General features: G+C 43.0%; 1 protein-coding gene across 1 annotated transcript in view; it reads left to right on the top strand.

Annotated features, from left to right (window-relative positions):
* The window catches only part of LOC8031705 (peroxisome biogenesis factor 1), a 76016-nt gene that overhangs the window by 16711 nt on the left and 36530 nt on the right, over nucleotides 1–22775 (top strand). Inside the window, exons 9-16 of the mRNA XM_040205722.2 lie at nucleotides 1430–1600; nucleotides 4561–4715; nucleotides 5613–5775; nucleotides 13955–14139; nucleotides 17343–17477; nucleotides 18369–18433; nucleotides 20699–20758; nucleotides 21540–21622. Of these exons, the coding sequence (XP_040061656.1) occupies nucleotides 1430–1600; nucleotides 4561–4715; nucleotides 5613–5775; nucleotides 13955–14139; nucleotides 17343–17477; nucleotides 18369–18433; nucleotides 20699–20758; nucleotides 21540–21622 (1017 nt within the window). The remainder of the gene's footprint in view (nucleotides 1–1429; nucleotides 1601–4560; nucleotides 4716–5612; nucleotides 5776–13954; nucleotides 14140–17342; nucleotides 17478–18368; nucleotides 18434–20698; nucleotides 20759–21539; nucleotides 21623–22775) is intronic.

A 22775-nucleotide genomic window follows, 5' to 3' on the forward strand; every position in this document is an offset into this window, starting at 1 on the left:
ACAAATTTTGTAGATTACAAAGAAGGGTTCCTTCTCGGTCATGCATGTGGAAATATGTTACTCACTGCAAAGGTGTCTTTATGGGCCGCATTTGTTGTAAAATACTTGGATCTTGTGAATGAATGTTTCCGAATATTGTATGTCTGTGAAGGAATAGCGCTTGAAGATGCGTGATGGGTGCTCTCTATTTCACCTGAGACTTTTAAAAGGCCTCAAACAAATTACGGAAGTTATGCAACAGCTTGCCTTTTTTTTACATTTTCCCAGCTGATAGGTATGTATCGGATGTTCGGGAGAGAAGAGAACCATGTTTTTCTTGACACAACAATAAGCTATGTGTCAGATGATGCCCAGACTCTGCCTAAAATGTAGCACTAGTGGATTTGACCGGAGTTTCAGAACTTATGATCATCTAATTGAAAAGTTGTTAGCACTTTCTGGAAATTGCAAATGAGGAAAGGTGATGCGTCCCTGGTAGCAGATGCCATTCACCTTCATGTATACACAGGCTGTGTTGTTTGCCATGTCCTCGTTGAAAATTCCTGAGAATTGCTTACAACTTATGGATCGGATAACGTTAAGTTAAGTTCTGAAACTGTGGCGCCTGGTCGCGACCGCTAGCGCATCATTTGGATGGAGACAGAGCGTTCGCGGATGTATAGTTTATTTTCACAGTGAGCAAATCACGGTTTTCTTTCACGCACCCGGCCCTTGAATGTGGAGTGTTCTCAATGCCAATCACTGAGATGTATGTAAGCATGTCAGTACCAAATCCCAGTCAATGTGTGGCCTTTGCAGCTCCAAGGTCAAAGCTCGAGCTTCACCTGTTGGGGTGACCGTATTTGCAGTGCTCTCTACCGTTCGAGAAAAAAATGCCATGCCTCATCTTTAACTTTCCTGGCTTGTGGATTCCCTGCATTCCAGGACGTAAACAGATTGCAACTCAAGGCTGGTTCACTCATTTGTATTTCAGTGTGAACGAGTGCATTGCAGCTGCTTAAGACGAGATAGCACACTTACGTCATCTATTGGGTAGTCCTGGAACATTTCTAACTATATATATTTCCTAATCTTTCACGCATAGCTCATTTACTAGGTGCTCAAAATAATCCTGACAATGGCATGAGCAACCATTTCTCATACACCGTGTGCAGATATGATCTCACAAATGCCACAAAACCTTCACTCTAGTTATACGCTGGTCGAAAATGTTCCCGGGCCACCTCATAGATTGCACAAGTGTTGCACTCAAGCGCAAGCTCGTGAACCAGCCTTGAGTGTCACTGAGGATAAAGAAAGTGCGCTGGCAAGCTGGTTCATTAGTGACACGGTAACCCGGGAGCATAAATAAAACCGAGACGGACAACACAAAGCTTCAAACTTTCTGGTAAGGCGGTCTTGCCAGTGGTGTTTGCTTCTTTTTTTGAAGGTAAACGAGCTGAAAAGGTTTCTAAGGACTGGGAGCGACTCGTGGCAGAGTGTGTCTTCAGGGAGCCCTCTGTCCTTTTGTTCGACGACCTGGACGCCGTTGTGGGCAGCCTGGCCGGACCCGAGCAGGAGAACAGCCCCACTGCCAGCTACTTTGACAAGATGGCTGACGGTGAGATACATACAAGATGCACGAGACAATTTATTTGAGACAAGTAGTACACTTTATTCGGGGACACGAATAAAGGCTATATATGCCTGATGAGGTCATGTTGCCCCTTCATCTACAGTGACACGACAGTACATCCAAAATATATTAAAATACGCTGTAGAACAGATGCAAGCAAAGCCAAAATGGGGGCTGTACTGAGTGATCAATTACAATTTCTAAAGGTGAGATCTCAATACTGATATAAATTCCTAAAATTTGCACAACGCACTGCTGTTCCCTGCCAATGCCGAAGCCGTTGTTGCATGGTGCTCTTTCATTGTAACGATAGATAATGTTTAGCGACATTGTGCATCGTGTAGAAGGGCAAGTAACGTAGTGTTATAAAATGTCCAAAATGATAATCAGTTCAATCCCCACCTCGCCCGTTTTGATCTGGATGAGCATCTTACCGGCATGCGGTCATGTATCACTACTGCGTGATGCATGTTAAGGATCCCAGCTGACTGAGGCTGACTAACTTCCGGCTGTATAAACATACACGCAGCATTATTATTATTAGTTTAGTATAACGCGCAGAAAAGACAACATGGAAGGCAATAGAACACACACAGTGCTAACTTGCAGCTGAAGTATGTATTGTCAGGTCTGTGGAATATGTACCAGCAAAACAAGATATATAAAAACACATATACATAAAAGCCTCTTGCAGCACCTGCGGACGTCACCTCTACATTTCTAGATACATCAACTCTCTCGGAAAATACCAATAAAGAAGCGCTGACACAATTTTTTTCTGCTGTGCAGTTGCTTTACTTTCAATAATTTCTGTGGTTAACTGATCCCATCAGTTAATCAGAGGTTGCAAGTTACGCTCCACTCAAAGGAGGGGGTTATCGATTTATTCTAACATTATAGTACTGAACTGCATAATTAAAAATTGGTCAGTGCATAGGTATTCCGTGCTGCATAAATTTGCATAGAACTATGTGTGGGTGGCACAAGAAGGGAGAGGGGATTGATATATGAGAGGCCGCCGTGCCTTGTCCACCCGTCCCAGATGTGTTGTTTGTGGCAGCTGGAGATACGTCCACTGGCTCGTGTTGCATGACGATGGTAGGTGCGCAAGAAGTGAATGCCCGTGGCTCGGAATCAGTGTTGTATACGTTCCTCAAAAAAAGGAACGGAAGCTCGTTCCTCGTTCCTTTTGATTTTTGGGACGCGTTTTCATTACAAGTTCCATCTGTGAGAAAGGAACTTGTTCCCGTTACAATTTTAAAAATGAAATGTATCGTTACATATACGTTACATTTGTCTTTTGGTAATTACCATAATTAATTAGATCAAACAAAGCTTTTTTTTTTTGTCTATCCCATCAAATGGCAACATACGAATTTGAATGCCGTGATGGAAGGACACCGGAGAAGAAAACAAGCAGAAGCAAGGTTTCATTTGTTGATACATTCACTTTTAAAAATCTCAGCGTGTTGTCATATTTATGTGTATGATGGGCGATTCAGACTAGCCAAGTGTACTGTTACCCCACATTGTATGAGCGTTTTACAAGAACCTCACTTGTTTTAATTTACCAAAGTTCCTTGTTCAAACTTAACAACAGTTGCTTCTCGATGTTGCTGTCCGTTATATGAGCAAGTGGAAAAGAGGGTAGGACTTTTGAATTTGGAAGGTCGGTCTTGAAAACTACCAGTTCTTCTTCATGAAGGTTGGATTCATTGTTCAGTTTGAAGGTGGTAAAAAAGAAAAGGGAATGAAGGTTAATTTTTTTTGCATCCAGCTAATGTTCGGGATACAAGGGTATGTTCGATGCCTGGTAACCTTTTTCTTTAAGTGTAAATGTAGGTCTCTTTTGTGGAAGTTCAGTGATGGCTGTAGTCGGTCTTAGATTTCTGAGTGTATGGGGATTCGTGGAAGCAAAAAAAGTAGCTGAGTTTGACATGTCCCGTTTTCTGTCTTTTCCTTCGACTTAATGTTTTCATTTCTGTATGGCAGTCTTGGGCACTGAAAAGAGATTCAATGTCCACTACCTCTTCTGCAGCCGACTGTTACCAAGCGAGGACCCCATAAGTAATAAAGAAGTTAAAGACCCTGCTCTTTACAAATGTATTGTTTTTATACTCTTTTTAAAATTCACTTCTTAGAATTAAAATAAAAATTACCCCTTTGGAAGAAATAAAAGGAACACCGTTCCTTCTTCCGTTTCCGTAACAACGGAACGAGTTCCCATTCCAGTTCCACCGACGCAAAATGGAACGGCGGCATTCTTTCGTTCCTCCTAAAAGGAACGCGTTTCAGGAATGTCGTTCCTTGGAACGCCGTTCTGTACAACACTGCTCGGAATCCAGTAGAGGCAATTTTGCAGCCCCCGCATCGCCATCTCTGAGGCTCATATGCGTTATTGCAAGCGGAGTCGATGAAGGAAACCTGGGCGCATTTTTGGGCATTTCAAACTCACGATACAAAGTTTTTTCTTTTTGGGAAAGAAGCACACACACGGATGAAAGGAGCTGAAGGCGCCACCGTGACTGATGCGACAGAATGTTTGCCACATCATTGGTGTACACCTTGAGACACGAGAGATGCCACTTCCGTGCCAAGTTTTTGTGATATGGACTCGCCACTTTGCATCGCCTTCCATGTGCGGAGGAAGACGTAGTTCTACGTCAAAAACGAAAAATACGGTCAATTAGAAAACCTTCATTCAACGTGTGCTATTCATAGGATGGCACAACCTCATGAAATTAATAGCATCAAGGAGCTTACAATGGTCCGTTAATGTCTTTAAATATACATTGGAGTAAAGAGGGAGCATATGAGGTAGAGATGTAATCCTTGAAATGTTTAGGGCAGATTGCCAAAACTTTAGAAACACTAATTTTAACAGATTTATGGCAGTGAAACATAAGGACCAGTGCTGTTTACACTGACTTTCGTTTCCTATGCAGTGTTTCTTCGCACCTTGGCCCTTCTGCGCAAGTCTTGCTCCAGAACGGCTGTGATTGTCACTGGTCGTTCGTGGGAATCTTTCCACTCCAGGCTCACAGCAAGCCATGGAAATCACATTTTCTACACTGCTCTCAACATCCAGCCCCCAAACAAGGCAGGTGCTTTGATGCCTTCCTTTTTTTTCTGACTTGGTGATTCTCACCAGCTTTTTTTAATTGTACTTAATCTCTGCAAATGTCATCAGAATAGGTTGCGTGGTTATGCCGAGTAGTGCTTTTGAGGAGAACACCTATGCTACAAGGTCTAGGAATTTGAGCCCTGTAAAGAGTAGTCTATGCACGCTTTGCATTCGGTTTATAATGTTCAATTGAGTATCGGTATTACAAAAGACTCAATTTCTTGCGATTACGGGAATGGAACAATTCTTCAATTCATACCACTACAGCATGCTTTGGATTAAAGACACCAGATTAGCAGTCGTGTACCCCGTGCTGACTGGACGATGGAAGCTGCATGCCCGCATGACCAATCAGTCGCTGGAATTTATTTGCCCGATGCCGCCCTCCGCAGGCATATTTGGGGGGGTGTAATCACATGGTCCAAAAGCGGCAGTTGGGGGTTCCAAGGAATGCATAGTTGCACTTCCCTGTGAGCTTAGCAGTGAACATAGTAGACAGTACTGCACTGGCAAAGCTTCCCCTCTGCATTGGAGAAACAAATTGCCATTTTCGGTGCATAATCACTCTCCACTTTCTGTATTGAAGAAACAAATTGCCATTTTTGGTGCATAATCATTCCCCGCTTTCTGCATTGAAGAAACAAATTGCCATTTTTGGTGCATAATCACTCCCCGCTTTCAGCATCGGAGAAAAAGGTTGCCATTTTTGGTGCATAATTACTCCCCGCTTTCTGCATTGAAGAAACAAATTGTCATTTTTGGTGCATAATCACTCCCCACTTTCTGCACTGATGAAACAAATTGCCATTTTTGGTGCATAATCACTCCTCGCTTTCTAAGTATCATTGTGAATAACACTTCTGTCTTTATCAGGTGGAGCGAGAGGACATGTTAAGGAGCCTGGTGCAGATGAGGCCCCACCTGGAGGGAAAATTTTCCATCCGTGATGTGGCATCCAAGACGGAAGGCTGCCTTGCTCGAGACCTCGTCGCTATCCTCGACCGGGCTACGCATTCAGCTTGCCTTGCTTCTGCAGGTGACATTCGCTGGTTCTTTTTCCTCTTTGGAAGTTAGATGGTAGGACTTGTAACTAATTGGCACAAAATGCATTTCGTGTTGTATTGGTGGCCCTGTGTTCTGCACACAGTTTACCAACGTGAATGGGAATTGTGCAACATACTTTGGTTGGAAGTGAGATGTTCTTTTCAGTCTGCCTGTGAATTCAGCACCGTTTACTTGATATTATACTTTATTATAGACTTTTTTTTGTTTATTCAGAAGTGCATTTTTAGTGCCCGGTGCAAGGAAATAGTTGTAGAAAAATTGGTAATTTGAAGGTTTGCATGTATTTGACGTCTTATATAATTTGACATTTTTTTACACTCTTTTGGTAAGGACCAAAAGCACTTGGCTTTAGATGTATGCTACCACCAATTAGATCTCATCTTGAAGAAAAATACTTTTTAAAGATGAGGGAAACTCCCTACAATAATAGTGTTCTTAGATCGTCATTGTTTCCTGTAACATGTTCAAAGAAATGGTTAACTTTCTTGTAAAGTACCTTTAAAGGGGCCCTGCAAGGGTTTTTTTACTGGTTTTTAATTTGCACCGAACCTGAGTGCACTGAACGTAGTAACTTAAAGAAACTCTTCTTTTCTCGAATCTCGCTTTAGATTAAGATTACAAAAACAAGCAAAAAATAACCTCCTTCATGACATCCTTGGTTGCTTGAGTGGCCGGGAACTAAAGGAGGGGTAGTAAGCTCAGCGAGCGCTCACGGCAGCCGCACTTTGTGTCGACGGCGCGAGAGGGCACCACTAGAGCATGTTCTGGATAGGCTGTATGAAGCGGGCAGCCAGGGCGACTCGCATTGCATTTGCTCCGCGATTAAACACTAATTCGGCATGACACTTCATTAGCCACAAACAACAGCAAACATGGGGTAAAGATCAATTCAGAACGGGAGCCACTTCGCGCTGCCATACCGCCAAACGGCGAAATTGCATGACAAACCTGCTTGCGAAGGCCTTCGGAACACTCGGAACCGGTCGGCTCCTCGACCGCAGCGCCACCACATACATCCGGGACCTTTCTATGCTCGCCGGTCGTCGACGCCTGATCCCGCTACACCTTTCTAGTATGCGCCGCCTTTTCCACCGCTTGGTGGCGGGTATGTCGACGGGTCATTTTTTGTTTCCGTACTTTATAGACTGCATTTGTTTAATACTGAACAAAAACTACTTTTATAAATACCGGTTTGCACCACTTATATTTTGTATTTCGACTAAAAAGAAGTTTTTAGCGGCTCTTACCAATAGTAAGCCCAGGACCTAAGACGTCGCATGTCGCGTGCTTTTGATACCGCGGGTCGCCCCCGTAGGTGGAGGAGGAGGAGGTTTCCGCGTCATTCGGTTAAAATATGACGCACTGATATTTAAATACTCTCTCTGTGCCCGTTGGCTTGCCCGAACCCCAAGAGACGTGGGCACCGCAAAAAAAGTAGATGCTTAAATATGATTAGAGGGTCCCTTTAAAGGGAAGCTTAAGAGCTTTTAAAAAAGTGAGCTTATGGTTGATTTTGACGTGTTTGTGCCTGCTAAGTCCAAATATCACAACCGTTTGACCCAAACTAATCACTAAAAGCGAAAAAAAGTGAAGAAAACAGAAGCGATCGCCACCGTGGCACGCCATTGGCTAGTCATGCGTGACGCGTCACTAAGTCGTAAAAGAACCGTCTTGATTCTCGCTTGCTCCGTCGCTTGCGGAAGCAGTCGGATGCTGAGGCTTCTGCTCTTGTAGATCTGGTTCGGCTTCGAATTTTTCTAAATTTTTTGGAGTATTTGAAAGGGGTATGTGTTCAGAGGACCCTCGACGTGACAAAGTGTGCGTTCCAGTCGTTCGCAAAGCAGAAAAATGTCCCCCACAATAATATGGGCAGCCACGAGGAACTGCTTGTGCCAAGCAACATGGCCGGGTTTATACGTTCAAGAACATACTGACTGCTGCTTATAGTAACGTAAAACGTTGACAATAAACTAAGTGCTTTTGACGGGATGCGTCAGGCCGGATTAGTGTGACCCTCCCCAAAACGGTTGTCAGAGGACAAGAATTCGGCACACATCGTCCTTCATGCTTGGCAGCTGCTGGACACGTGAGGTTTGAAGTGATAGTATAATCAGCTTTGGGCGATGGGAGAGCTTTTACTGAGATGACATGAGTAATGAGACAGGGTCGCTGTTCTGCCACTGCGATGTACTTGCGTACTATGCGCATAACTGCGTAGAAGGTCCATCCTTCTGATACCCTCTGCTGCAGCCCTCAATTTCCTTCTGATACCCTCTGGTACCCTCTGCTGCATTTTATGTTTGTCGTCAATTATTACACATTTATTGCTTTAGAAAAAGTGGAGATGTGTGCCCGGCAGCCCTCAATTTGAAGTCGAATTTGTAAAAGCTTCTGGGTTGGGGCCTCTACCTCCACCAGGGTGTCTAGCGACCGGTTAAACCGGGAATTATCAGGGAAATTTTAATTACCGGGAAAAATCAGGGAATTGTCAGGGATATGGTCAAAAAACGAGTCCAGCCAGGGAAAATGAGCCGGAAACGCCATCGAGTGCCCTGAGCAAAGACGTGAGTACTTGGGAGAAGAAAAATAGGCAATACATTCTGCTTAGAGCGGAGCGCAGGCTCTGCTCAACCGATGTAGAGTGTGCTACCCGGTGCAAAGAGAACAGCCGACACATCCAGTCTAAGCCTCGGATTGAATAGGATTGGATTGAGGGCGTGTCACTAGGCTAGATCCAGTTAGAGCCACTCGATTTAGTAACAAATGGGAAAGACGGAGACACCAATACAATCCAAATCCAAAAGTGTGCATCCGGCAGCCGTGCTGCTATTCGGTTATTGTCGTGTGTGTGGTTGAGCGTCGCATTTTCATTCTGTTTCCGGAAGTGGTTTCTTCACTGAGAGTGTCGGCGGCAAGAAAGTGCTCGTTTAATTCAGACTGGACGAACCCGTCGGAATATGCAAGTGTGATTAAGCACGTGCAAAATTATACTCACAGTGCTCAATGCTCAGTGCCTTCTGTTGTAATGATCTTTCATATTTACTAAACGCATCTGAGTGGTCAGGGAATTTCACCTGAAATTGTTAGGGAAAACCTGGAAAAGTCAGGGAATTTCAAAATAATGATTTGCTAGACACCCTGCTTCACATACTTCTCCCAAAATTTGTTGACTGCGTTAGACTACCACCAAGTATTACCATCGTCCGATCGCACTTCTACAGCACAAAGAACCATTGCATGACACACAAAATTTATACGGAAAACACTGCGTAACTTGTACAACAAGAACTAGACTATGTACCTACGGAAGAGTAACTTAACAAAATTTATGTTTACGTTTAAAAAATGTGTGACCTCAAATAATATCAACAACTGTAACAAAACAAAGTTGTAACGTGAAAGTCGCTTGATGAATTGCATGACCAGTTATTACAAAAAGCCCTCCCCTCCCAAGCGGCTGGGTAGTGGAGTAGATTAAAACACAAAAGAAAATTATCTTGGATAGTGGAGTCGGTTTGGAAAATATGGTCACTTCAACGATATAACAGGAAACCAAATATAGAACACTAATATAAGGTGGTTAACACAAAAGAGACAGTGGAAGCCCATTATTTGACTACATGATTGCAGCTTTTCCAGTACGCTGCACACAACTAATCACGTAACTGCTTCTTTCTAAATCAGCCTGCCTATAATTCCTACCTTGTTTTGTCTCCTCTTCGCGTGTGCCTTTTAATGTGCTGAATTGCCTTCTTACCTTTAAAGATGGTCGGCAAAGTGTCGAGTTCAGGCAAGCATTGTTCAGACTCAAACTCATACATACATTGCTTTCATACGCGCCGTCCAGAACGCGTTCCGAACATAAAACAATGCACTTGCTCAAACTCGTCCGTTTACTTAGCGGGAACCCATTCCTTTGAAATCTCGGTGTCGGAGTGAAAAGGGTGGTAAGCTGGAAGAACGACTGCGACAAGCGCTGCTCGTGCAAGCCGATGGCTACACACGAGTAAGGCATTGTGCAAAAGTCTAAGTCGGTTGCTTCGGTGCCACGAGAATTCCGCAAACCCGTGAATAAACAAGAGAACAATCAACACATCAAGCGATACCACGACCAGTCAACGGATAAAAGCAAGAGCTATTATACAGCGGCAGAACGATGACGACCCAAAAAGTCAGTAGAGCAGTCTATGAGGGAAGCACGGCCAGCTGTGGCGGGGTCCCCCAGCCGGACCTTTCGTGACGTCGGCTGACGAGCTTTCTCCTCTGTCTCCTTTCCCTCTGCTTTGGAGGGGCGTGGCTTCAGCGCTACTTTGAAGGAGCTTTTCCAGTTAGTCCGCGCATAAAATGATCAAACGAATATAATATTTGTGGTGACTGGGGTCTAATTAACTAGGATTGGGTGTTTTTTCTTGTATTTACAACCGCTTCAGCTTCCCTTTATGGGGTGACACCACCTTCAAGTGTCGCATTTCAAACCAGTTGCTCAACATTGATGAAAATTGGAGAATCTATCATCTCATTGCCTAAACACACTGTATGACGTTTCATCTCCGTAGGACAATTTTCCGGTAAGCTACAGGAGGAAGTATACAGCTATTGATATAAGTCGCCTCACTTGGCAAGGAAATCAATCATATAAAATTGCTGAGAACATTGAGCATCTCTAAGCTTCAGCCTTAACTAGAACATATAGGGAGTGTGGCTATCTATTTTTTACCTTAAAATCCATGTTTTTTTTAATGCAAAACGTAAATTTGATAAGCATTCCACATAATGGAGCATTTTTTCCTCATCAAAACTCTATTTTTTGGCGACAGAAACTTTATTTAAATAGAAAAATAAATATCTAGCAACATTCCTCATTAAATTTCAGTTTAGAAACATCCACAGCGAAGAATAAATTCGGTGATTCATTGAAACAATAGATTTCCTAAACGAAAGTTGCTGCAAAAAGTGAAACTGGGAAAAACCTATTTAAAGTTTCCACACCCCTGCATTTGATTTTTCTGGTGGTGGTGGCAACTAAAAGGCACCCAAAGAGATTGGGTATAAGCAGAAGGCACCGGGCAGTGCCTTCTGCTTACATCTAATCTCCTGCATGTCTTTGCTGAGTGAGTCCACGCTCAAAACGCTTTCTTCGAGTGCCATTTTGTTGTTGGCATGTGAACATTGATTGTGAAACGAGTGAGGAATCGGGTAGGCTTGCAATACACGAACCAACGTCAGCAATTATGGACCGGGCAAGCATCGTTGAAACACGAAGCAGACGAAACCACGTGACTTTCTATAAAAAAAAGTTGGTTTTAGTTAGTTTTCTCTTCAATCAGACCGGGCTTTTTGATTCTTGACCATGTGCATAGCCTCTTCCATGTGAAAGCTGGAGCTCTATGGTGTTCTCCCGAATACTGTTTAGTCTCGAACAAAAATGTTTAATGTACTGAAACTGTGAAGAAATGCTCTTTCCAATGTGAGTATGATCATCATTCTAGGGCATACCGGTGCCGAGCTACAGCAGTTTGAAAGTAGGAAACATAGAAGTCACATTTCGAAAACGTCTGATTTTGCATCGTTGACTTACCGAAAATGTTCTATTCATCCTTAAATGCTTCAGATACTGCAATAAAAATTTGCAGGAATGTGCACTATTAGCTATGGAACCACAGTGCATAAAAAGGAGAGGTCTTTTTTTTTTCTTTTTTTTTGCAATTTTAAGGTGATGTTTACCCTTAAATGACTCATCCTTTTCCATGTTGAGGCTCTCCAGAAAGGAATAGTAGTAACTCATTATTTTCCGAGGAGCCTCGGAGAGTTGCATTTGAAATTTCGCCAAGAGGCTTAGCCACGAACAAGCTAAGTTCCTATGTAAAATCCCATATATGACTACACTTTTTAATACACTTCCACAACTTTTCTGTTTTGTTTAATGATTGCGATTGATCATCCGGGCTCTTCTTTTTTAGACACTCGAGTAGATTTTATTCGCAATTTCATGTCATACGCAGACATTGGGTATAGGAGAGTGTTAACTTTCGGACTATGATAAGGTTGACTGGAAATATCAATGCTTGCTTTTAAAGAGCTCGAAGTTTTGTGAAAAGTCTGTTTTAGTGGTTGTTTCTGCCTTGAAAAATTGCAAGATGTAGCTTCATTCTTGCAAAGCCCAAGAACAACATCCTTGAAAATTTGAATGGTAGGTGCATACAACCAAGTTGGTACATCCTATGTCTTCTGCTTTCTACTTTATTTTGGTAATGTGTGAATAATGGATTTTGAGTTCAAGGGGAATTCGAAACAAATAGTGTTTATGGCCGAATATTTTCAAATCGAATATTGAATAGTTTCTTTTAAGTCTTTTACTACTGTGCACCATGCTTAGTAAATGAAAATTCAGCTAAACTCATGAAGGTTGCTTTTAACCTTCCACTCATCCACTTCTAGGCTTGATTATTTTAATAGAACTACTAGGGTATATGAACTGTGCGATATAATTGATATATTTGTCGCAGTTATCATAATGGAGGGGATTTATAAATCTGCTTAAACGATCAACATGGGCTGTCAAGACATCGCTGTCTAAAGGCCTGTCCAAACAGGACACTTTAAAAATCGTGAGGCAACACAACTCTGACAAAAATCGTGGAAGTTTGCAGTCCGGCAGTCCGATGTTTGTTTGAACACCATCAAGCAAACATCACGATTTGCCTCCTCACTTCCTCTGTTCTTTGGTGACCTCGGTGCTCGTCAGACTTGATGTCACATGCCACCTGCCAATCCTGTCCATGTGCTCTCCCAAGCCCTCGTATCCTTGGCCGTGTTCCAAAATTTACTCTAACTTCGGGATAAGGGTTTTGTACTTTTGCGTTCGAAAACTTTGAGCGATTGACCGACAGTTAACGGAGTGTGTGAGTGACTGTCCGGACTCATGTGATAACCATGCTCAAGGCCCCCGTAAAAAAACACGGGCAAACTTTAACAAAAAAGTCTTCCCCACAAAAAAAAGAACAACAAAAAAACAAAAACAGACGGAAGCAGATTGTTGCACGATTTATGTCAGAGTCGTGTCGCCTCACGATTTCTGAAGTGTCCTGTTTGGACTGGCCTTAGCATATACTATCGCATAATCGCGGTTAGTTAGCCCCGTTGAGCGCGCTTCTCTCCGAGCACCTGCGCAGTGCGAGGAAGCAATATCCGCAAAGCCGCGAGCTCCGCGGGTATTGTTTCCCCTCCGTGCACCGGTGCTCGGTTAGAAGCGCACTCAACGGGGATAACCCGCTGCGTTCAACACTTAGAAAAAAGTACAAATATCGCAGTTCACCTCAAAGCAAATACCGAATAGTGTATTATTCCAAACCACTATTCAAAAATTCTAATATTTTCACTACGCTACTTTATTTGCTTTCGATGACCTGTGAAGCCACCTCTCGATAAAGACACCAAGCCCTACTCTGTCCAACTTTTTTGTCTCTGTCAGTGTTCAACATTAAAATTTTCAAAGATGTTAAGGTTTTATACGGTAACCGTTTTACCTTATGTCTTGAAATTTTACAAGGTGTAGCCATTGGCTAAGATAGTTCTAACGAAATTTCGAGCCTTCTGCTCGCAGGCACCAATTTTCGCAGCTCATTTTATAGGAATCCTGAGGATTGATGGCACCCTAAATTTTAGTTGTTTTCTTCTACCGTGGAGTTATTAAAGGCTAGTTTCCTCAGTCTCGTGTCTGCAGGCAAACAAATGTTGACAAAAAACTCTGGACAGCTACCGCCGTCGCTCATAGATGGCGACAACCTCTATAGGCCTTTCCACTTTGGTTTTCACCAGAGTGGAAAGGCTGAATTTCTCTAGGCGTCGGCCTCGAGATCGTCTTCGAGATCGTCCTCAAGGTCGTCCTAGACGTTGTCCTTGAGGTCGTCCTTCAGGTTGCCCTTGAGGTCGTCTGAAAGGTTGTCCTCGAGGTCGTCCTAGAAGTCATCCTTGAGGTCGTCCTGGAAGTCGTCCTCTAGGCATCAACCTAGATGTCGTAAAGAAAACAGGCTCTCTGGTCCTCTATCTTCACGTGAAATGGAAGGGCTCTAAATTTTTTAATGCTTTGGTACTTGCAATTTTTTTTATTAATCGGTGTTTGTATTTACTCTTTTTGTCTGTGTCTCTAGACAACGAAGACCTGAACAAGCTTGAACTGACGGACGACGACTTTGAGTCGGCTCTGGAAGAGTTCTGCCCATCTTCTTTGCGGGGCCTTAACCTCAGGACGGAGGACACGCTCAGCTGGGATGATGCGGGAGGTCTGGAAGGGGTCAAGAAGACTCTTCAGGAGGTCTTCTTCTGGCCCACCAAGGTCAGCTGGTTCACCACATAACGTGCCATTTAGACTGTAAGAGAAGGGAGAAGAGGAGGGACAGTAGAAACAGTATGTTGCCAAGTCCATCTACTAAGATGGGGGTTCTCAAACTTTTCTTTCTCGTGGAATGCCTCTCTCCATTGATTGACAGCTGAGAACCCCCCCCCCCCCCCCTTCTTCACCCCTTTCCGGCCACTGCTGCACTAATGCGGTAAAGGCGTGTTCACACTAAGTGACTGACTAGCGACATGCAACACACGACAAGCGGCCACTGATGTTCACACTGTGAGCTTTCAGCGAGTCGCTTCTCAGAAGCTCTCGGGAGCCGCTGTCAATTCTGTCCTTCCTGGTGCAGCTTGGGTTTATGTTTTGCCACTTTCGTTCCCATTTTTGGTGTCGCTCGTGATATAGGCCTAGGTCCTTCAAAACTGTACAATGAAAGCACAATCTCTATATTAGCGTGCATTCGCTCGAGTTTCCATGGTACAGTACGTACCTGTCAAGCCAGAAGCCACATACTATTTGCTGACGGGTTGAGTCCTTTTTTATTGGGTACTCATTCAAATAGGGGTGCTGTTTGTTATAAAGAGATGTGCACTCTTTTGATTGCATTGATCAGGGCCATTGCAGAGACCTCCATGGCTCTGTATTTATGTCTGCTAGCTTGAGCCGAGGCGTTGAACGGACATGTTGGTTGCATCCCCACAAGAATGCCGGACGTAAACGATGCGAGTCGCAACACACGTATCTTCCAAAGTGCTGCCAATCGATTCAGTCACTGGGTGACTCGGCGACTACTCCGAAAAATTGGTCTGGAAGCAACTGCCCGAAACCGGTCGCTTTTGCAACTGCCACTGTTGATTTTGCGGCAAGAAGCTGTTGCTCGACCACTGCGACTGGCAAGTGTGAAGCCTACACACCTTGTAAACCATAATGCAGATATACTCTGCAATGTCTGCCAGATTGTTATGCATCTCTGGAATGCTTAGATCTTTTAAAATAGTGCTTATACCGGTAGAGTGCTTCACTCAGAAGCAGGGACAGTCGAGGTAACGTGGAAGCTTGGGGAAACTCTGGGGAACTACTGGGCTCCTAGGAACCAGTTTGAAAACCCATGTATTAGAGGTTGGGTTAAACAATTCAGGGTTAGATTTTGCAGCCAAGTACAATTCATCTTGCATATCATACAGGGCGGGCAGGACATCACTACCTGGTCTTAAACGGTTACAGTTCTATTACAAATTAATAGATTGATGCAGAGTATGAAATGTTTTGTTACCAAGGTACTGGGAACATTGGTGGTACACTAAATGTCCACCTACCTATGTACCCGTGTTGTTAGTCAGCTGTCGCAAACTTTGCAGTGTGTTATCGAGTGTCTTGTGAAATAAATCCCCAGGGAGTGTTTCCTAATAAAGCAATGATACATTCCTCTAGCATTTACAGCTGACCCAGTTGCCATTAATTTTGTGTGGCGATATCGAATTGTGTTCAGACGAAGTTAAGCATGTTGATCGGCCGATTGTGAACACCTCGCCACCATCGCTGCAAAAGCATGACAGATTTTCACGCTTAAAACGTGAAGCTTGTGGGAACCCTAGCGGCACAACGCGTTTGACCAGGTTGCGTGCATGTTAAATTGTCCTGGCCATCTCCACCACGAGGTGGCCAAGTATGATCGGCCACACAACCGGCACTCTGCTGCCGATAAGCTGGTGCAGAAGGATACTGTAAAACCCTTAATGTTCGCGAGCCCTCAATTTTCGCGAATTTCACGAATTGAAGAATTCGCAAAATTTAAGGGCACGCGAAAATTTCGGTTCTGAAGATTTTCAATGCAGGCGTCTGGAATTCGCGAAATTTAGTGGTCGTGGTTATGTCATCTGTGACCGACTTGCGAAAAATAGGGGCCGCGAAAATAAAGGGTTTTACAGTATGTGAAAGTTGTGTTGATTGTGGTGGATGACGATTACAGTTGGTAAATGACTGCGCGTTGTTGATGCAGTGTGTTGTGTTATTTTCCGAGGCAGGTAGCAGTAGGGGAAATTCAACACGCTGTCTGGCCGTCATTTTCTCACTTGCTCATGGTAGATGTTGTGCGAGTACTAGACAATTTTCTCGGAGGCCGGGCACCATCAGAAGAAAAAGAGAGTTCTACAAATTGGTCAGTGCTTAACAAAAGTATGGTCATTTTAAATCTGCTAGGGACTTCTGTCCACCCTGTACAAAGGGAGGTATTGAAACCCCTAAAAAATAAAAGTTTATAATGCAAACGTAAAGTTACCACTCTCACAAGGGTGTAGCAGAAGTGAAAAGGGGACGAGAGTCGAGGGGTATACGTTTTGACTGCACTCAACGTCGCCTCTGAGCTCCTTCTCACTGTCACAACTTCGGAGGTATGCTCTCCTCATAGTTTCTTCTTCTTCGGGGTGAGCTCTTTGTCTGCAAGCTATTCTTCTTGATCCACGGCACACTGCGTCAAGTCGGTTGGTTTGCAAGGTGCATGAATCAGAAGCACCAATGCACAAGCACCCGAACACTCTCGAGCAGAAACTAAAAATTACACAGGCAGAACAAAGATTGCTGGAACCATTACACAATCATTCTCATCCTTGCTACGGTCGGTCTGCATAAACAAACCACTTTGTCTTGGCTCGGCTTGAATTGGCCAGTGTCCCGCACTCCCGTGTGGTGCATTGTGTTTTTGCCATTTTTGTGGCCGCGTGCGTTGCACAAACATAAGAACGACAGAGAATGCTTTCAACATTCCCTACTTCTCCCTTTACCTGGCGCAGGAACTACGGTAATAACTTTCCTTTCCACACCCTGGTTTCTTTTTGCATTAAATCTTCTGCAATCAGTTGGAGGGATGGCTTTTTCCCGACTCGCACGTCTTGTGGCCGAGCTCAATTGGAATATAATGCGATCTGTGTTTTGGAACATGCAATTTCGAAAAAAAAAAATACTCGCGTTATTTTTGTGCAATTAGGCTATTTGGTCAGATGCAGAGGGTCTGCTATCAGAATTGTTGAGGGCATGTCTGCAGTGCAAATCTGAACCATAATTGAAGCCAAACCTTCAAGGAAAGGTAGCCCCAGCGATTATGATCAAATGCGAAAGATCTATCCCAGTTATCAAAAGTTGTAAACTTTTTTTCATACACTTATGGCATATGACCTCTCTTTTTGTTCCTCATCTAGTATCCTGAACTGTTTGCAAACAGTCCCATTCGGCCATTGTCCGGATTATTGCTTTACGGTGCCCCCGGAACTGGCAAGACACTTCTGGCTGGTATTGTGGCGTCAGAATGTGGTGTGAATTTCATCAGCATAAAGGTCAGTAAGTTTCAGATTACGTGAGCAATAGACAACCCCTGTCAATGAAAGGAACTCTTTCATGAACACGAGCAGCAGGGGGGATTTGGCTAGTGTTTGCAGGTTACCAGATTTGTTGGCAAAAGGTTGTACCAAATGGGTCTATAGAATTTGTGAGCTGATGCACTGGGTGAATTGATAAAATTTTACCCCTAGTGTTACCGTAAAATTCCGAGCAAGCGCCCATGCAAAAGCTGGCGATAATCGCAAAAAAAAAAAAAAATTAAGATGGGCATTTGTGAGGTATGAGAGCAGGAAAGCAAAAGGGGCATATCTGACAAGCTGCACTGCTCTCAGTAAGCCTGCTTTGCGCCTGCGCTGTCGTGTCAAGCTTTACTGCTTTGCACCGACACGTGTACGTAAAGCTTAATCACTTTTACCATTTTCTAGGTGAAGTAGCTGATCTGGACAAGCACCTCACGTGGAGGAGCGCTTCAATCAGCATGATAGGCTCGCAAATTTTCTTTTTAATAGGCGCTACATGTCATTTGTGTATATTTAAAACTGAAAAAAAAAAAAAAAAATGGGTGGTGAGCGCTTATTGCGACACAAAAGCATGCTCGGTATTTTACGGTAGAAGTATAAGAACTTCGTATTGAACAAGCAAAAGGGATTGTAAAACAATGTTTTTTGGTCGACTATAGCACTTTTTATAAACCCCTTACTTTCCCAAGCGCTGGACAGGTGTCCCTTGGTATTTACGCTCTGGTGGGTTCCACAAAGAAACCATTTGTACGGTCAACTTGTTTTTTCTCAGCTACTTTCTTAACCTGTATGGTGTCCTCACAAAGCATCAACAGTTCACAAAGACCCCCCAGTTACCAGTTAACACTTTTGCCTATTGTCCTGCAGGGGCCAGAGTTGCTGTCAAAGTACATTGGTGCAAGTGAGCAGGCTGTGAGAAATGTCTTCCAAAGGTAAGCATTTCTAAAACTTTTCGTATTTTTGGGGGTAAGACTTTAGTTTGATGCATGGATGGAATGGATATAGCTTGCACATTTAAGTGACAACACTTCTTCAAAGCATCTCCCATTATGATCCATGTAAAAAAAAACCAAACAGGGCGGGAGGCATGCTGAGCATGGGTTAGTCTGTATTGTAATATTCGCATGACTAACAACGCCCTGGTTCTAATGCTCAGGTAAATTTAAGTCTTAGATATTTAAACAATAATTTGGTGCTGATTCTACCTTGTGGAAAATTTTCAAATTCATGATTTTCCAGAAAATGTGAATGAAAACAAAAGAAATCTATTCATCAGCTGCACTTGCAGCCCTCAGCCTGGGCAAGCACCACTCCTGCCCTAGAGTGCCACATTCCAGATATTCTGACATGTTGCAATGTGCTTTGTTGACACTGTTCTGCTCTTCCAAACAAGTGCAATGAAACTCAACGTATCTGTTGTCGAGCCATGTAACCGGGCTTATACCGCCGGCAGCGCATGAGATCTCTGGAGATTTGTTGACTAGGACAGGAACATTATCGAAGGCGGCGGAACGGGAAGCAGCTGAAGCAACGGGCTCGTCCTGTCATTTGATGCATGCAAGGGGGGGACTACTTGGTATAGAAGTTTTGTAACATGCTTACGTAACTTTATACCAAGGCCACAGTTGAAAAATATGAGCACAAAGAGAAAGCCGAAGGGTTGCTTGCACAGGGAGTCCTTGTCACCGTAAGCTGAAGAAACGAAAGCTGAGGTTGATGGAAGTTAGTTGTTTGTGACAGTGGAGCTGCTGCACTTACGCAGAAATTTTTTTCCTTTTTATTTGATCAAGTTTGGAAGCTGGATTACGATTGTAATGCACATTCAAAATTAAAGGGCAAGTCCTCTTTATATTTGTTTCTGAAAAAACAATGCAGTCCTCTTCGTACCACTTAGGAAGACCACACATCAAATATTATGACCTAGTTCTGTCGAAATGTTTCATAAAGGGAACGGCAAACTTTGGAATGCGCCAAGTTGCCAAACTCGGCTAACTAGCGGGCAAATTGAGGTGCAGCCAACAGCGCAGTCAAAGCTAAAGTGTCGGCGTAGCCAAAATTGAGCTCAACGTCGTCGTCATTGTCCCTTTTTGTTTGTTTTTACTTCTCCGGGCAAGCGTAACTGCTGACGTCAGCAGCGTTTCCTCTCGGCGCTCAGCGGTGTCCACATGATCGGCATAACGTGCCTACACAGCGCACTTCTTGGGAACCGTCCGGCTGTCCCGCTGTTACCACTGTCTCCTGCGTAACATCCGCCGTCGTCGTTTCACCATTTGTGATTATTGTCTCTCACAGTCTCGGTCACACTACGTGCGCTGACTGATGCCGCGGTTGTGCAGACGTCAAATGTCGTAAACACCAAAATGTGGTGAAGAGTGCGGTGCAGACGGCACTTGCACCTGGCCCACGCCCGCCCGCTTGTCCCAAAGCAGTAGCACCTGCCCGTCGTTGTGTAGAGGATCACGCGACATCTTGTACCACGTGATAGCCATGTTTTTGGCGGCCCGAGGCCAATCTTGCCAGACGGAGCCGAAGTTTCGGTTTCTATTTCTGCTCCTATTTAAAGTGAGATTTAACAATATATATCCCATTTTTCGTGAAGAAAATGTCTAGTGTCCTTTAATAGTGCTTTTAATGTAAAATCACTCATTATCCTAAAATTTTCGCAACTGAGGGGAGTTGCCCTTTAAACCGAGATTTTTTTAGAATAAGATCAGATTAGAGTGATGCAAAGACGGTGGACATTAGGGTGCAGCTTTTATGTAAGCTGACAAGACAAGAACAGCTATAGTTTGTTTCCTTTCATATTTGATTGAAGCCTAAGCCACAAGCACGAGCATATTTCTCTGAACAATGCTGCACAAGCGTGCTTTCTCGGCGGGACGGCACAAGCTCAAAGCCTCTTCTTGCAGCTCCTGTTACGCTCACACTCAAAGAGAAATGTAATATAGTTACTTTCTGGCACAAGTGTTTTTTAGTGGTGCCAATTTAACCTGTTGTGATGTTGCACCTGGATAATCTTTGGAATGACCACAGTTTCTGCAGTAATGGACATATCTCTTTTCCTCTCTAATTAATCTGTTGTAGAATTGCAAATTAGTCTAGTCACACATATTTCCGATTCGGGGGACATACTATTGACATTGAAAGTTTGACTGCTGGGTTGCATCCTGAATCGACTTTCGCTGCTTTTCTTTTAGAGCACAGAGTGCCAAACCCTGCATCATCTTCTTCGACGAATTTGACTCCATTGCACCCAGGCAAGTTCAGTTACCAGGCAGCTTACATGTAGAGGTGTGAGAATATTAGTAACTTTGGATAACTCGTGAGGACTGTTTGCAATCCAATTAAATTTATTGCACATTTTTACTGTTCCAAGTATTCGAGTTTTTGTAATAATCGGAAATTAAGAATGATGTCTTTGGAATTCCCTGACCCTGATATCTCGTGTCAAGCTTCACCACTTACACCGGCGTGCTGACTTGTCGGGGTAAGGCTGACATGTCGGAGCATCTCGGTTGGCTCTATGGGCTTGCAAAGTTTGCTCACTATTGCAAGTAACCTTTTTTGGTTATTATTATAATTCAATCCCTAATTTTGAAGGACATTGCTAAAAAAGAAGACATCAAGATATATTAAAACGAATAAGGTATTCATTCTTTTGGTTGTCATGATACATTATGTTTTACAGAAGTGTTCTTATTGGGGCTTTTTTTTTTAAATTTAATGGGAGGATGTGAAATGTTTCTCATGTAATAAAACTGTTCCTTTCCATAGGTATGTTTTCTTGGCAAAAAAGTTCCACCTGTGATATACTAGAGTTTTTGTGCTCAATTCACACTAAACATAACATATTCATGTTAAAAAATAGTACTCAAATTAGATTAACAGTTAAATTTTAATTTTTGTATTCAGTTCACGGTCAAAAGTTTTATATTTGCGCAGCTCTACTTGCATGAGCCAGTTGGGTGCTAGCAGGGAACATTAAAAAATTATCGAGAGCCCGACTAACCCTTGTGGGTTTTGTGACTTCCGTCACAGGAGAGGACACGACAGCACAGGAGTCACAGACCGGGTTGTAAACCAGTTGCTAACGCTTCTCGATGGTGTGGAAACAAGCACAGGTGCGTTACAGTGTGTTCAGTTCATCAAATTTTATTGTTGGTGTGCCAAAACATTAGGTGTATAGTGTGTTTCAAGAAACACGAGCCATTATTTTCCTGCGAAAAGAACTTCTTGCACAGAGAAGGATTGGTACTGTAATGGTCATTGTGTAGGCACCTATTCAGTAATTGTGCATAGCACTTGAGTTAGTTAAGGGGGACACTACCCAAAAAAGTGACTCTTTGAACCACTTGTCTGATTTAAATGAGATTTACAGGGCTTGTTTCTGTTAATCTTGAGAACATTTCTGCTAAATTTTGTTAACCTGGGTGAAGTACAAAAAAAAAAGTAAAATGTTCAAAGATAAAAGTGGGTGTGCCTGCGTAGGAAAACTATCGTTTTGATATTACTTATAAATTTGTGGTTTTCATGTGTTATATTGCCTTAGGACAGTTCAGAGCAGATAGCTATGGAGCTATATATCTATATTATACCATCTTTCATGACAAAAAGCCACATAAAAACAAATACTGTTTTTTAGACTTCCATCCTTTGTCCAAAATTTTAGTCCTTGAGCATGAAAAATGACAAAAATTAAAAATACGAGCTCATAGCTATCTTCCCCTTTAAATTTCACCCCAGAAAAAGTTATAAAAATGAATCCAAGTTGCATAATATCAAAACAATAGTTTTCCTATAGTGAAATCTATGCCATAAAGTGGAACAGAGAAAAATGCGTTCAAAGTGCTCCAACCTCTACCTTTTCTTTCGCATCGGTTGACCGAAAATAAGTTATAAAAAATTAACTATGCTGTGTAAACTAATGAAACTTTCTGGGAATACTCTCCAGATGTTGGCGGATGTAAAACTGACATTTTACAAAGTCAACTTTTTTTGTAGAAATCGTTTTTTCTGGGTAGTGCTTCCCTTAAGTAAAACTTTTTAATAATGTATGTTTTAATTAGGAATGATAGAAATATGGTTTTAAATATGTAGGCTTGCTCCCACTAAGCCTATATTTAAAACCATTCTTTTATTTTTACTAATTTAAAAGATGATTCTTTAAACCTTTGCTGGGTATCATTAAGAACCGCTAAATATCTCGATTTGAAAAATATTTGAGGTACATGCAACTTAGCATTGCTCCAAGGCGCGAAATTTAAATGTGCCGCC

This window comes from Ixodes scapularis, unplaced genomic scaffold (genome assembly GCF_016920785.2).
Source record: "Ixodes scapularis isolate PalLabHiFi unplaced genomic scaffold, ASM1692078v2 PGA_scaffold5__190_contigs__length_132052651, whole genome shotgun sequence".
NCBI lineage: Eukaryota > Metazoa > Arthropoda > Arachnida > Ixodida > Ixodidae > Ixodes > Ixodes scapularis.